General features: G+C 70.4%; 5 protein-coding genes across 5 annotated transcripts; 3 read left to right on the top strand and 2 right to left on the bottom strand.

The window, feature by feature from the left end:
* Positions 1-216: 216 nt before the first annotated feature.
* Positions 217-2543, top strand: F751_3711 (GPI mannosyltransferase 3; the record flags this gene model as incomplete). Its single annotated transcript, XM_011403841.1, has 5 exons — positions 217-335; positions 479-1039; positions 1243-1416; positions 1630-1857; positions 2192-2543. The coding sequence occupies 5 exons, from the start codon at positions 217-219 to the stop codon at positions 2541-2543; spliced, it is 1434 nt and encodes a 477-aa protein (XP_011402143.1).
* A 599-nt stretch (positions 2544-3142) lies between these two features.
* Positions 3143-5128, top strand: F751_3710 (hypothetical protein; the record flags this gene model as incomplete). The annotated part of the gene is made up of 5 exons (XM_011403840.1): positions 3143-3237; positions 3354-4113; positions 4313-4438; positions 4529-4774; positions 5009-5128. 5 exons carry the CDS (start codon positions 3143-3145, stop codon positions 5126-5128), a joined length of 1347 nt encoding a protein of 448 aa, XP_011402142.1.
* An 877-nt stretch (positions 5129-6005) lies between these two features.
* F751_3709 (DNA polymerase alpha subunit B) lies at positions 6006-8459 on the bottom strand (the record flags this gene model as incomplete). The annotated part of the gene is made up of 6 exons (XM_011403839.1): positions 6006-6193; positions 6335-6593; positions 6833-7260; positions 7505-7929; positions 8085-8189; positions 8302-8459. 6 exons carry the CDS (start codon positions 8457-8459, stop codon positions 6006-6008), a joined length of 1563 nt encoding a protein of 520 aa, XP_011402141.1.
* A 318-nt stretch (positions 8460-8777) lies between these two features.
* F751_3708 (DNA-directed RNA polymerase subunit 10-like protein) lies at positions 8778-9118 on the top strand (the record flags this gene model as incomplete). The annotated part of the gene is made up of 2 exons (XM_011403838.1): positions 8778-8872; positions 8989-9118. The coding sequence occupies 2 exons, from the start codon at positions 8778-8780 to the stop codon at positions 9116-9118; spliced, it is 225 nt and encodes a 74-aa protein (XP_011402140.1).
* A 249-nt stretch (positions 9119-9367) lies between these two features.
* On the bottom strand, positions 9368-11126 carry F751_3707 (Histidinol dehydrogenase, chloroplastic; the record flags this gene model as incomplete). The annotated part of the gene is made up of 3 exons (XM_011403837.1): positions 9368-10453; positions 10766-10873; positions 11034-11126. The coding sequence occupies 3 exons, from the start codon at positions 11124-11126 to the stop codon at positions 9368-9370; spliced, it is 1287 nt and encodes a 428-aa protein (XP_011402139.1).
* Positions 11127-13818: the final 2692 nt, after the last annotated feature.

Genomic DNA, 13818 nt, shown 5'->3' with positions numbered 1-13818 from the left:
CCTCAGCAGGAAGTGATCCAGTTTGCGAGCCAGAAGCCAATGGCAGCTCGCGGTGGCAAGCGGGCCGGCGATGGATGGAGGCGTGGAAACCTTCATCGGTCCCACCCCTCTGACATCCAGCATCGAGGGAGCGTGCCTGCCCCTGCGGCGTTTAAATCGACCGAGCATGTCCCCTCCAGAGTGAAGGGCCGCTGGCCCCCAGCCCCTCCCTGGTCCATGCACCTCTTCCTGCGATGCCTGGTCTTTCGCCTGGTCCAGGCCCTCCTCCTGCGAACCTACTTTGCCCCCGATGAGCACTGGCAGAGCACGGAGGTGGCTCACCACCTCGTTTTCGGGTGCGGTGGGTTGGCCGGATCTTGCAAGGTCCAGATCCGGGACCCTCTCACCTCCGCCCACCGTGCTCGGCCTCACGCCAGTGCACCCCAGGCGCTCTCGCTTCCCAGCCATCAACCCTCTGCCCCTTTCCCTTCCCGCACAGGGATGGGCACCTGACGTGGGAGTGGGCGGTGGGCCTGCGCCCCTACCTGCACCCCGCCCTCTTCGCCGCGCCCTACTGGCTGCTGGCGGCGGCGCGCCTGGACGCGGCCTGGGCGGTGGTGCTTTCTTCCCACCTGGTCCAGGCTGCGATCGCCGCCCTGGCGGATGTATCGGTGCATGCCCTGGCCGCCGAGCTGGCGCCCGAGGATGCGTCGACCCCAAGGTGGGCCCTCGCCTGCCAGCTCGCCTCCTGGTTCAACGGCTACGCCCTGGTGCGCACGTACAGCAACTCCGCGGAGGCCGCGCTGTGCGTGCTGGGTGTCCTGAACTGGACCAAGGCAGCCGCGGTCCCCAGCGCCGCCGCTCAGTGGCGCTGGCTCTGCGCCGCGGCGGCCGCCTTTGCCCTGCGGCCCCACAGCGCCCTCTTCTGGCTGGTCCCCGGGTCGTGGCGCCTGGCCCGCCTCCCGCCCTGGCAGCGGCCCCGCCTGGCGGCAATGGCCGCTGCGCTGGGGGCCGCCACCCTGGCCCTGGGCATGCTGGTCGACCGCGCCGGATACGGCAGGTGGGTGGGGCTTCGAGGGTGGGGAGTGCGGGGTGCAGGGGAGGGCCGCTCACTGCCTTGGAATCGAACGCCTTGCCAAGGTCATGGTCCATGTCGCTGCATTGTCCTGAGACGATATACTCTACCCGCACAGCGCCATCCTGCCGGCGCTGCCTCCCATAGCCCGGCACCCCCGCCCCTCCCACTCCGCCCCGCTGGTCCAGGTGGGTGTGCACCCCCTGGAGCTTCTTCAAGTTCAACCTGCTGGAGGGGGGCAGCGCGCAGTACGGCAGCCACCCCTGGTCCTGGAATGTGACCCAGGGTTTCCCGGCAGTGCTGGCGTCCTACGTCGGCCTCGCGGCCATCGCCCTCAGGGGCCAGCTGAAGCGGGGGGGCAGGTGCGCAGGAGGATGGATAGATCTGGAAGGGGTCCGCGGGTGCTGAGCAGGATCTTGCATCTGATATCTCCGGGTCGAGATCGGCGTAAGAAAGGGCAGCAGCTGTGTGCCTCACCACCTCCCTCCTTCCCTTTGGACATTCCCAAAACATACAAAGGCCACCCAAATTCCCTGACTTGTCAACCCCCGATCCCCAACCCCTGGGTCACGCAGGCTGGTCCCCCTCCTGGCTTTCGTCGGCTGGTCGGTGGCAGTGCAGAGCATCTCGGCGCACAAGGAGTTCCGCTTCCTCCTCCCCGCCCTCCAGCTCAGCATGCCCCTGGTGGGCTTGGGGGCCGCCCGCTTGTGGGGCCGCCCGCATGTTGCGCTGCGGGCCGCCCTGGCAGCCGCCCTGCTGACGCAGGTCCTGCTCTGGGCCTTCTTCGGGCTGGTGCAGCACAGGTGAAGGGTGCCGGTGAACAGGGCGCCCTGGCGGGGTGGTTGTCGAGGTCCGACGGGTGACGGCCAGGTAGCCCCGCCATTCCTGAGGATCGGTGCTTGTTGGCAATCTCGCGCGGTCTGCTCCGCCAGGCTGCCGTATTTCCTCCAACATCTCCCCCGTCCCCGCTGGCCCGTGACTCGTCACTCACACTCCCCCATGCACCCACACCCCCAGGGCCCAGATCGGCGTCATGCCACTGCTGCGCGGGGCGGCGCTGGCGCGCACGGACCCCGGCGCGGCCCCCTTGACCGCCCTGTTCCTCACCCCGTGCCACGCCACGCCCTACTGGGCCAGGATGCACGGCGTGGCGGCTCGCATGCGCTTCCTGGACTGCTCCCCCGCGCGGTACCGCGGAGAGGTGGCCGCCCTGAACGCCGCCGCCCAGGCCTGGCTGCCCTTCCCCGACGGGCTCTGCCTGCCAGGCCAAAGCGAGCTGGAGTGCCTGCATCGGCGGCCCGTGGACGTGGCGAGGGGCCTGGTGGAGGCAGGGGCCCCCAGCCACGTGGTCCTCTTTGCGCCGCTGGGCACCGTGGTGGGGGCGACGCTGGCGGAGGGCGGGTACGCGCTCTGGCGCAGCCTGCCCAACTGCTGGGTCCAGGTGGACGAGGACTACCCCTGCACCCTCCAGGTGTGGGCCAGGACCTGAGTCGGCCTCCAAATTACGCTTGGCATGCCCTGCTGTGCATGTCCTGCAAGCAGCAAGCGGTGCCCATCTCCCGACACGATTAGCTGTGAGCCAGATTCCTGGGACAGACCGACGCATGGTCCGCGGGGAGGGAGTCACGTTTTGGGGGCCATGCGATGAAGGCCGGCCGCATGCACCAGCATCGCTGCGATCGCAAGCAAAGATCCAGTTCCCGATCGAGAACTCCAGCGGACCGCAGCGACGCAGCTGGTTGCGATGAAGATCAGATACTAGCCTCTTGGGAGGCAAGGCTCCGGGGTCAATTGAATCCGACACTCCGAAGGTGCCCCTCCCTACGTGGACGGCACGCCGAGAAGGGGCCCCTCAATCTTCCTTCACTGTACCGCGGCCTGCACCGAGCTTGTTGTGGACCATGAATTATCATAGATAGTATTCGGAACGCATGCCTGGAGATTAATATACCGGGTGTCAGTGGTGTCTCTCGGGCTCCTTAGGGGTGTACCAGTTAACCGTGAGCGCCCGAACCCCAACCCCAAGACCGGGGGCGTGCTGAAGGTGTGCGGCGCCGGAGCACATCTAGGAGACGTCTGTATCCCATCATGACGACCGCCGTGTACCACCAAAGAGGCCTGCATGCCTCGACGCACCATGCACCAGACGCGGCCGACCTCGTGGAGCTCCTCGACAGTAAATGGTGCGCGCCGGGTCCGTCAGGGGCTGACCCCCTCCCTGCCCAGTCCATGGCCCCAGTGAAGTGTACAGCTGGGTAGATCCCGCATCGACTCCGCCCCTGCACCCCCTGCCTCCCAGGTTCGGAGACGCGAGCTCCTCCTCGTCTCGCCGCATCAGTAGGGGCGGGCGCCGGGACGCCAAGTCATACCTCAGCCTGGTGGGCAGTGGCCCCAGCGACCTCAGCAGCAGCGGGAGCAAGGCGGAGATGGAGGCCCGGGACTGGGCCCCCCTCCTGGCAGACGTCCCCGAGCGCGTGCGCGACAGGACGGTCTCCCGCTCCGCCAACACGAGCGTGATGGGGCCCGACCTCTCCACCCTACACCACCCCCACGGCGGCGTGGCGGCGGGCCCGCGGCAGACCTCCCCGCCTGAGGCGGTGGACACGGAGATGCGGCGCGAGCCCTCCCCCTTCGAGGCGGACTCCGACTCGCCCGGCGGCCGCCTGGGCACCTGGGCCGGCCGTCAGCGCGTCTTTGCCGAGTTCCTGCGCGGCGAGGAGGCGGAGGAGGCCGGCCGCGCGGCGGCCCGGGCCGCCGCCGCGGCGGCGGACGGCAGCGATGACGAGGAGGAGGGCGAGGGCGGCGAGCGGGTCAGCCCGCGCACCTCGGCCTCCCCCCCCGAGGTGCAGGGCGTGCGCCCCCGCCACATCTTTGGCCCCGCCCTGCTCGGCGGCGAGGAGCGCGCCGCCAGCTCTGGGCCCGTGGTCCTGGGGGCCATGCGCGCCCCGGCGTCAAACGCCGGCGGCCGCGGAGCCGACAGCGCCGCCGCCGCGCAGCGCTCAGCGGAGGACGAGGACGTCAACATGGCCTGGCGCTGGAGGTTCACGCGCAAGTGGCAGGTGTGTGTGTGGTGTGTACTGGGGGTGGGAGGCAAGCATGAGCATCAGCGGGAGGGTGAGGAGGATGGCCTGGCGCCGGGCGGTGGGCATCAGTGCCCTCTGGCACACCCGGTCGGAAGGAGTGGGTGGAGCCCGCGGCCACTGCTCACCCGACGCCCTGCTCAGCCACCTCCCCCCGCCCCACCCCGCCACCCATCAGATGGAGCAGGCCAAGCAGTTTGACCCGGCCTACGGCCAGGACGGGGAGGACGAGGACGACTGGGGCGCGGCGCTGGGCTACATGGCCGTGCATGGCGGGGGCCTGGACCTTGCCACGCCTGCCTCGGTGGGCGAGGCCCACGGCGGGGGCCTGGCCGGCCCCTCGGGGGACGTCGGCGCGGGCGCCGGCATCGAGGCCTCCCCCTCCTTCAGCCAGCCCATGCTGCTGGACGCCGGCGGGTCGGCCAACCTGGGCGACGCGTCGCTGGCGCGGGAGGCCGACGCCGCGCCCGCCACGCGGCGCCTGGCGGCGGTGGCCAGCAAGGCGCGGCACCTGGCCGCGCGCCAGGCCGAGATCGAGCACGCGGTGACCGCGCGGTGGGAGAGCGCGTCGGCGGGCCAGGCCTGGGTGGGCGCGCAGGTGGACGGCGTGGCGCTGGACCACTGGGGCCGCTTCGCCTTTGTGCTGGCCCGCCTCAGCGACGCGGCGGAGCACCGCAAGCTGGTGGTGCGCGGGCGGAACGGCGTGGGCGAGGCCGGGCTGGCCGCCGCGCTGGCGCACGAGGCGGCGGGCGCCGCGGCGCGGCACCGCCTGGCGCCCGCGCGCGTCGCCGTGCTGGCCTCGGGCACCGCCGAGTGGAGCGCGGCGCGCGACCGTGTGCTCGTCGTGCGCGCCACCGCGCTGGGCGCCGCCAAGGACCCGCTGGTGCGCTGCGCGGCCGACGCCGACCGCATCGTCGCTGCGCTGGTCGCCGCAGCGCTGCCGGCTGGCTACTCCGTGCTCCCCGCCCCCGCTGCCGCCGGCGGCGTGGCATGATTGCGCAGGAGGGGGGGGGGGTTCCTCGGGGGCGGGTGGAAGCGTGGCGCAACCTGGCGCCCTTTGCGCCGCGGCACGGCCTGGCACCCTTTGCGCCGCGGCACGGCCTGGCGCCCTGTGCGCCGCGGCACGCCCGCCCCCTCTGCCCCACGCCCCGACTGCCGCAGGCCGCAGCAGCAGGCACCCCACCCCCCCACGACCAACCAGTCGTCTATATATCTACAACTGATTCCATTCCCTTTCCACCTGGGCGACGCACGCCCCCAGGCTCGCTTGCCTCCCCATGGCAGTCCTCCTGCCCCTCTGAAGGGGCCACATGCACGTCCCCCCTGTTTCCGCTCCAGTGCCCGCGCGCCCCCTTGACGGGGCACCCCTCCCCCAGCCCTGCTTTGATGACCCCCCGCCTGGGCGCGGCCAGGGGGCCCCACCTTTGCGGATTTGAGCACTGAGCCTCGCCCCCTCTCTCCACAAACTGACCTTACGCCCTTCGTCGTAGCCTTGCGCCAGACTCTTGCCTCGGAACTGTCGCGCGCTGCGATCCATCCTGGGACTCGGCGGCCGTCTTCATGCGTCCTTTTGCACAGGCGCGGGCGGCCCCCGGCCCAAACATTGTTTGCTTCTTGAACAGGCGTGGGTCCCTGCCTGGCTCGGCGCCCTCCCCCGCTGCCCCTGCGCAGCGCCCTCGTCCCTTGCACCTCCCGCTGCGTTTGCATCGTTGTCGTTCTGTCCCTATTGGTGGTCGTCTCGGGTGTAATCGGGATGACAGACACAGACAGATGGTCATAAAAGTGTGGGTGGGGAACGTGAGCAAGCAGGTGCGCAAAGGCAGGAAGCAGGCGGGCGCCCGCGCGGTGGACTGGCCGTCCCCAGCACCAGGTCAGATGCGCAGGATGTCGCAGCGCAACGCGTCGCAGGCACGCTCGCCGGGCGCGGCGCAGAGGTGGGCAAAGGTGCCGGCCCCCGCGCCCTTGGCGGCGCGGCCGGGGTTGATGCACAGGGTGGCCCCGCCCGGCGCTGGCCGCGCGAAGGGGGCCAGGTCAGAGGGCAGGACCAGGACCGCAGGGGCTTGGTCAGGCAGGGCCAGCGCCGCCCGCGCCCGCCGCGTGTCCAGCGGCAGCCCCGGGGGCGGGGGGAAGAGGGGGAAGTAGCTCCGCTGCTCGAGGACGTGCGTCGCGAGCTGGGCCAGGCGGTCAGGGGCGGGGGCACCGGAGTCAAGCCGCACCAGCTCCTCCCGCCCCACCGCCATCAGCCAGTCCACGGAGGTGCAGCCCAGGGCGAGGCCCGCGTCCTCCAACATGATTGTCGTGGGGTTGGGCAGCGGGGTGAGAGCAGGAGTGGCGGGGGCGGCCAGACGCGGAGCGGGGGCGGGGAAGACGGGCGGGAGGTGGAGGTCGCGTGGGGAGGGGAGCAGCAGCACGCGCGTGCCGGGGCAGGCCCCCGAGAAGGCCTCGACAGTTGCCAGGAACTGTCCGAGGGTGGGGGCGGGTGATGTTGCCGGAATGACAGGGCGGGTGTTTGATGTGGTGGGGTAGGCAGAAGGGCAGATGTTCAAGTTTAGCGGCACGCTGCCAGGAGCCCGGTTCATCTTGCCCCTCTGCACCGTTGTGGTGTGTCACAGACCGCAACCCCCCCACCCCCCCCCCCGGGTTGCCCACCCCCTAACTGAGGTCAACCCATGCTCATGGAGCATGAATTGCCACGCACCCTGGTCTGGAAAATGGACTGGAAGGTCTCGTCTACCAGCCCGCCCGCCAGCAGCGGGTGTGCCTCGTCCACCCACGGCCCCGCCAGCAGCAGGTGGGCTGGGCGCAGGCGCCGGCAGTGCTCCAGCAGGGCGTGCAGGGGCGCATACTCCAGATTCTCAGGGCAGCAGTAGGGGCCCGCAGCGAGGACGATAGAGGTGGGCGCGGCTGGGTGGGAGGAGCCGGTCTTGGCGTCCGGCTCGCGGGGGCCACACAGCTCTGCCGCTATGATGCAGTGCCCGGAGGGGTTGGTACCACGCAGGCTCACCACCTGACCCGGGAAGAGGCGGAAGGCGGGGAGGCGGGAGACATCCAGCCGGACGCGCGCGCCGCCGGACAGGGCCTGGGACCCCTCCAGCAGCAGGGACTGGGGGTTGAGCCGGCCCTCCTCTACCAGTAGCAGGTTGGTAGGGGTGAGTGGGTGACTTGAGTGCGGGGCCACAAGGATGGATTCGGGCGAGGTGGAGGGCCTGCCGGCAGATTCGGGCCTGTAATGACTCCTGGCATGAGCAGTCCTCATACCACAAGGGCGCCGGCCCTGACTCGAGGACATCGCGCACTGTACTTCTTACGAGCAACCTCCACGCTCATCACGCCGGGTCCCCCTTGCTCCACCTCATGGACACCCGCCGACCTGTGTCGCAGCAGATGCGGCCCACGAAGAGGGTGGCGTCCTGGCACGCTGAGCCCACCGGGTGGGCCTCGGCGCCGTCTTGTCCCGCGGCCTCCACCTCCACCGCCCTGATGCGCTGCTCCAGCAACGCCGCCCGGTCTTCGAGCGAGTCGGTCCCGAAGCGGGCCTCGCTGGGCAGGGGCGTGCCCAGGATGCGAATCGCCGCCAGCGTGGCCCCGGCGGCACAGGTGGCCAGCCCGGGGTTGTGGCTGCTGACCAGCTGCGCGCTGGCTTCCGTGGGACGCAGCGGGGTCGAGGATGTGCCAGACTCCCTGGCCAGGGAGGGCAGAGGGCTGTGCACCGCGGCGCGAGCCTGCGCCGAGGCCGCCGTTTTCGTGTGGAGGTAGGGGCTGATCCTCTGGCTGGGGGTGGTGGCGCTCCGCTGCCTGTAGGCGATGCAGGGATATGGGGGGAGTTGCAATCTGGAAGGCACAAGATGAGTGATCCATGCTCAGCAGCACTTACGGCTGTGAACCATGGGCGATTCCATCCCATACCAAACCCACGCCCTCGGGCCACTCAGCAAGGCCCCGCCACCCACCCGCCCGTGAGGTTGGTCTTCTCTGCGAGGGCCTTGGCGCTGGCGCTGCACTCTGACGCTGCAAAGGCCTCTACATCCTCCAGAGTCACGCCAGATGCTCCAAACCTGGTGTGGCAGATGATGCATGGGCATGACAATTTGATCTTCAGTGGCTCCTTGCCCCCCAGCATGACAGGGTACACATCCAGCTGGGTCAGTGCCGGCACCCGCATCGTACCGATTGATGGTCATGAAGCGATCGAAGGATGCAGCGAGGGCTCCCGTATCAGTTCCGGCCTTGGCAGCTACATCCACCAGCTCCGCCAGCACCCCAGGCTCGAGGCCCTTGTAGGCCGTGGAGTGCCGCAGGAGAGCGGCCTGCACGAGCGCCTCCATGCCGGCAGGTCCCTCGCGCACAAACGCAGCCTACTTGATGTGAGATTTGGGTGGAATGTGGATCACCCGACGTACGCCAGGCATGGCTTGCCACCCGGGCTGACCCCTCCCACATTCGAATTGCGACATGGGCATTTTGCCACGCTGGCTCTCCCGCGCCTCCGGCAGTCGCGCCCAAGAACTTGCGCCTTCCATCGAACACATTTACAATGCAAGAGCGTGGAAGGACGGGCTAGGACTCGGCTCCAGACCTTCTCCTAATTTCTCCACCAGCACCCGAGACTAGGCGTCCGGTCGGAGCGGGCGGACTCGGTCTCCATGATTATCCCAGTGCGCTGCTTCACATGCGGCAAAGTGATTGGGAACAAGTGGGACACATACCTCGACCTCCTCCAGGCAGAATATTCCGAGGGGTGAGTCGCGGTGGAGCGCAAGAGGCGTTGAGCGACCAGGACTGGTGGTTTTGCAGTTCGAGCATGCTTGATGCAGGCTGCCAGATGCTCACTGGTTTCTCCTCCCATCGCCCCAGGGATGCCATGGACGCTCTGGGCCTCTCCCGCTACTGCTGCCGGCGCATGATCATGACGCATGTGGACCTCATAGAGAAGCTGCTGAACTACAACACGCTGGAGCGGGCGCCCAAGGTCCCCGGCGGATGAGACTTTGCCCCTTGCTTCCTTCCTGTTCTTTTCTCTCCCGCTACACACTTGTACCACCCCCTTTAAAGACTGTGCCGTCTTTGCCCATGTAACAGGCAGCCAAGCCACAGGTGTGTCTTGTCAAGCGGGACAGGGCAGTCACGGAGTGGTGCATGGGGCGGCGAGCCAGCATGCATTGGTACCCTGCGCCCCTTGGGCGGGGGCCCGACATCCAAGCATCTCCACCCCCCTCTCCCCACGCCTCCATCCTCACTCCCCATTCATCCGGCAGGTGACGGCGCGCCTGTGGGCCTCCAGCCCCTCCACCGCCGCCATGGTGGCCACGGTGGGCCCCAGCAGGTCCAGCCCCTGCCGCGTCAGCTCCTGCACCGTCATCTTGCGCGTGAAGGTGTCCAGGCTGACCCCCGAGTACATGCGCGCATAGCCATAGGTTGGCAGCGTGTGGTTGGTCCCGCTCGCGTAGTCCCCCACCGACTCCGGCGTCCAGCGCCCCAGGAAGACGGAGCCGGCGCTGGCCACGTGGGGCACCCACTCCCCCGCATCGGCGGTGTTTATGATCAGGTGCTCCGGCGCGTAGGCCTCCACGAAGTCCAGCGCCTCGGCCCGCCCCGCCACGCAGACCACGCGCGAGTGGCGCAGCGCGGCGCGCGTCGCCGCGGCCCGCGGCAGGCGGTCGCACTGTGCGGCGACCTCCGCCACCAGCGCGCCCACGTCCACGCCCGGCAGCGCGACCAGCACCGCCTGCGAGTCCGGCCCGTGCTCGGCCTGGGACAGCAGGTCCAGCGCGACGTGGGTCGGGTCGGCCCCTGCGTCGGCCACCACCAGGACTTCGCTGGGCCCCGCGGGCATGTCGATGGCCACCATGGCCTCTCCCGCGGCCAGCGCCACCTTGGCCGCGGTGACGTACTGGTTGCCGGGTCCGCACACCTTGTGCACCTTTGGCACGGAGGCCGTGCCCCAGGCCAGCGCTGCGACCGCCTGCGCGCCGCCGGCGGCGAGGACGTGGGTCACCCCCGCCGCGCGCGCGCAGTAGAGGACCTCGGGCGCGATGGAGCCGTCGGGTCGCGGCGGCGTGGCCAGCACGATGGTGCGGCACCCCGCCAGCGAGGCGGGGACGGCCAGCATGAGGGCGGAGGAGGGGAGCACGGCGGTGCCGCCGGGGACGTACAGGCCCACGGCCGCGATGGGGCGGGTGACGCGGGAGCAGCACACCCCCGGCATCGTCTCCAGGGTCAGGTCGGGGGCGGCCTGCGCGGCGTGGAAGGCCGCGATGTTGGCGCGCGCGGTGTCGAACGCGGCGCGCACCTCCTCGGGCAGGTCGGGGACGGGGAGGTCCTGTCGATTCGGGAGGTGGTGCTGGTGTTGGCATCGCAGGAGGCGTGCATGAGAACACTGAAGGGGTCGTTGTGTACTTGCTTGGGATGCAATGAGCGAGGGAGAGGGGAGGGAAGGCAACACAGACGTGGGCAGCTGAGGAATACGGCCGAAGATGACGGCGTCACCGGCGCGGCGGCGGCCATCTGTCGTGAGTCTCCACAGCAGTCAGCAGGTCACGGACTCTGAGCCTCTGCGCCATCCACTCAGAGAACCCGGACACGGGCCCCCTGCCCCTCCACTCCACACGGAACGACCACCCCCGAGGCACACCTCGATGGGGGTGCACACCGCCGCAGGGCTGGCGCGGTCGAACTTCAGGGTGTACTCGCGCACCGCCTCGTCGCCACGTACGCGCACATCCTCGATGATGGGCTCCACCTGGGAGCGAGGGAGGGGTTGGCTGGCTGGCGCCGAGCATGGGCCCCGGCCCTGCAGGCCGATGCCGGCAGCGCCAAGACACCTGCCGCAGTGGGCGTCCCCTGAGACCACCCATCTCAACCTCCCCGCCACACCGGCCCCATGCACACCACCCCCTCACCGTCTTCAGGATGGAGGCAAAGTCGATGCGGGGCCGGGCGGTGGCAGCCCGGAGCTGGGCAGCGTCCAGTTCCGATGCCTGGAGGACCTCCATGACCCCTGGGGGAGCAGAGACCGCCTGTGCCGATGCCTGGGGACACCTGGGCCTGCCCCGTACACCCGCGTAGCGAGGGACCGCTGCGGGCAGGGAGTGGAAGGGCACGAAGCTGGAGGACACTGTCCCTGCCCGAATCGCGCCAAACATGCTGGACACCCAGTCGAGTCAATGCAATTCCCTTGCGTCCAGTGCAGCAAAGAGGGAACACCACGCACAGTCTATGGCCCCGGAGCACGTGCCATGAGATCGCTCTCGCGCCCGGAGCGCCTGCGCATTTGGCGGGAAGGGGTGTGACCTCGGCCTCAGCTGCACCTGCCCCGATGGCGTACAGGGGCGCCCATGGAGACCGATCACGACCCACATTACCAGTCAGCGGCGTGAGTGAGGGTGGCCGGCAGTGCCGAGGGCATGCGTCGGCCCTGTCACGCCCCGAGATGTCGCAGCAGCAGCAGCAGCGGGATAGATTCAACATCGCCCCCGGGCGGGGTAGGGACAGGAACAACATAGGCTCCGGCGCCATGGTCACGCTGGGCAGCAGCAAGGTAGGCACGCATGCCGATCACGCCAACCCCGTGCTTCTGTGCGTGCCAGCGAGTACTCCTTCCGGCCCATGCCGCTCCCCCTCACCCTCTGCCACGCCCGCCCACGCGCAGCGCACCAAGGCGGGCGTCAAGCTAGCGGTACCGAAGCCCGTCAATCTCCCCTCCCTGAAGAAGGTAGGCTCCTGCTGCCGTGCTCACGGATGTGTACGCCAGTGGCGGAGGTCGGGGTGTCTGGCTCCTGCCTCCCTCCCTGGGCCCCTGTTCAAATCTCCGCCGGCCTCGCGATACGCAGGAGCATGCCGGCACCATATCCACCGCCCTCGCAGCCCGCGGCCAGGGCTGGGGCGGGGAGGAGGGCGACATGCCTGACGCAGGGGATGGGCAGGCCTCCCTGATCGAGAAGGCGACCTGGGCCTCCGCCGAGGCAGGGCCGCGAGTGCCGGTGCCCTCGCTCGCCTCCCGGCATCGCCCCAGTACCTTCAATCCCTACGAGTTCCCCTCCCTGGGCGCGGAGGCCCGGCCCGGCCCGGCGCCAGGCACCTCCGCGCACCTCGGGACCTCGGGCAACTGGGACGAGGACGAGCGCAACTACCACGGCCCGGGGCCGCAGGGCCCGCCCCAGAGGTCCCAGGATGCCAGGTGGGTGGGATGGTGGGGGGCGGCTGGTCTGCTCGCGCCCTGCGGCCGTGCCTGGGTCGAGCAGGGCATGGGGCAGCAGGTGGGCCTGAGTCGCAGGCGCGGCACCTATCCAGGCAGGACCAGGGGCAGCCCACGCCTGCAGCCGGCGCTCGCCTCCATGGCACACCACGTGTCGTTACCACAGGGAGTCGTACGGGGAGCAAGGCTACCCCTCGCGTTACGGCGGGCCGGAACCCCCGCCACACCTCGAGCACTGGCAGCGCGAGGCCCAGCCGCCGCACTGGGAGCGGGGCCGCGGCGGCCACCGCGAGGACCTGGAGCCACGGGGCCGCGCCCCGGCGGGGTCGCGGGACTGGCGCCGCCAGCGCGGCGACTCGCCCTCGCAGCCCCCGTACGGGGGAGGGCCCGGCGCCGGGCCCTTCAGGTGCGGCGAATCGATGGTCGTGGATTTGGTCCCCATTCTTGTATGGGGAGTGAGAGAGGTCTTCGCTCTCCCACAGGTCACCTGCGCTGTCTGTGTCACGCCCTGCTGTCATCGGCAGCCCAAACCATCACCGTCGACGCTCCTGCTGTGCTCCCCGATGCCGTCTTCCTGCTTTTGCTGCCGACGTCTGTCGACGCCGGAGGCCCCGGGGTCATTTCATCGCAGCCTTGTTTCCCGTCTGCCCCTGCACCCCTCGACGCCCAAGTGCCATGCGATGATCCTTCCCATGCACCCCACCCGATGCCATCACATCGCACAACCAACCAACCTCGCAGGCCCCAGGGCGGGGAGGAGCGCTGGTCGCGCGGCCCAGCCCCGGGGCCGGCCCGGCCCCGGGACGGCAGCGGCGGCGGCCGGCGCGAGGAGTGGAGGGACGGCCCGGGCGGCGGGTACGGACCCCGGGGAGGGGCGCCGGAGCCCGAGCCCCCCTCGGATCTCTTCCCGCCCCCGCCCCCGCCGCCGCCGCGGCGCTCGGAGGCCGGGGGCGCGGGCGCCGCGGGCGTCCGCGACGTGGAGCGCGACGCCTTCAACGCCGAGCTGCAGCGCATGGTGGAGGAGATGCGCGCCGGCGAGGACTGCGCAGGGACGGGTCGCCGCGGCGGCGCGCAGGCCGCGCCGGAGGCCCCGACCGATGGGCGAGGCGGCGCGTGGCGGGCCCCGGCACCCGCGATCGGCGGCGGCGAGCTGGGTCCCGGCGGAACACCCTTCCAGGAGGCGCCGCGGTCCCGCCAGCAGGCACCGGGCTCACCCGACCTCGGCGCACACGGGGACGCACCGGGTTCGCCGCAGGCCGCCTTCCAGCCGCCGCCGCCGCCCCCGCCCCCTCGCGGCCCGGAGCAGGCGGCCAGCGTCGGCGAGTCCCCGGTGCAGCGTGCCGGCGAGGGGACTGTCGTGCAGCGGACGTCCCGCCCGGCGGCCCCCGCCCAGCAGGCGACTGCGAGTGCGCCTGGGAACCCGTCCACCATTGCGGCAGGGGTGATTCCCTCCGCCCCGCCGGCGCTGCTGAGGCGGCCGGCGCAAAAAC

The sequence above is a fragment of the Auxenochlorella protothecoides genome (genome assembly GCF_000733215.1).
Source record: "Auxenochlorella protothecoides strain 0710 unplaced genomic scaffold scaffold4, whole genome shotgun sequence".
Classification (NCBI taxonomy): Eukaryota; Viridiplantae; Chlorophyta; class Trebouxiophyceae; order Chlorellales; family Chlorellaceae; genus Auxenochlorella; species Auxenochlorella protothecoides.
The sequence above is the reverse complement of the archived record's forward strand: the minus strand, read 5'-3'. Positions and strand labels throughout refer to the sequence as shown.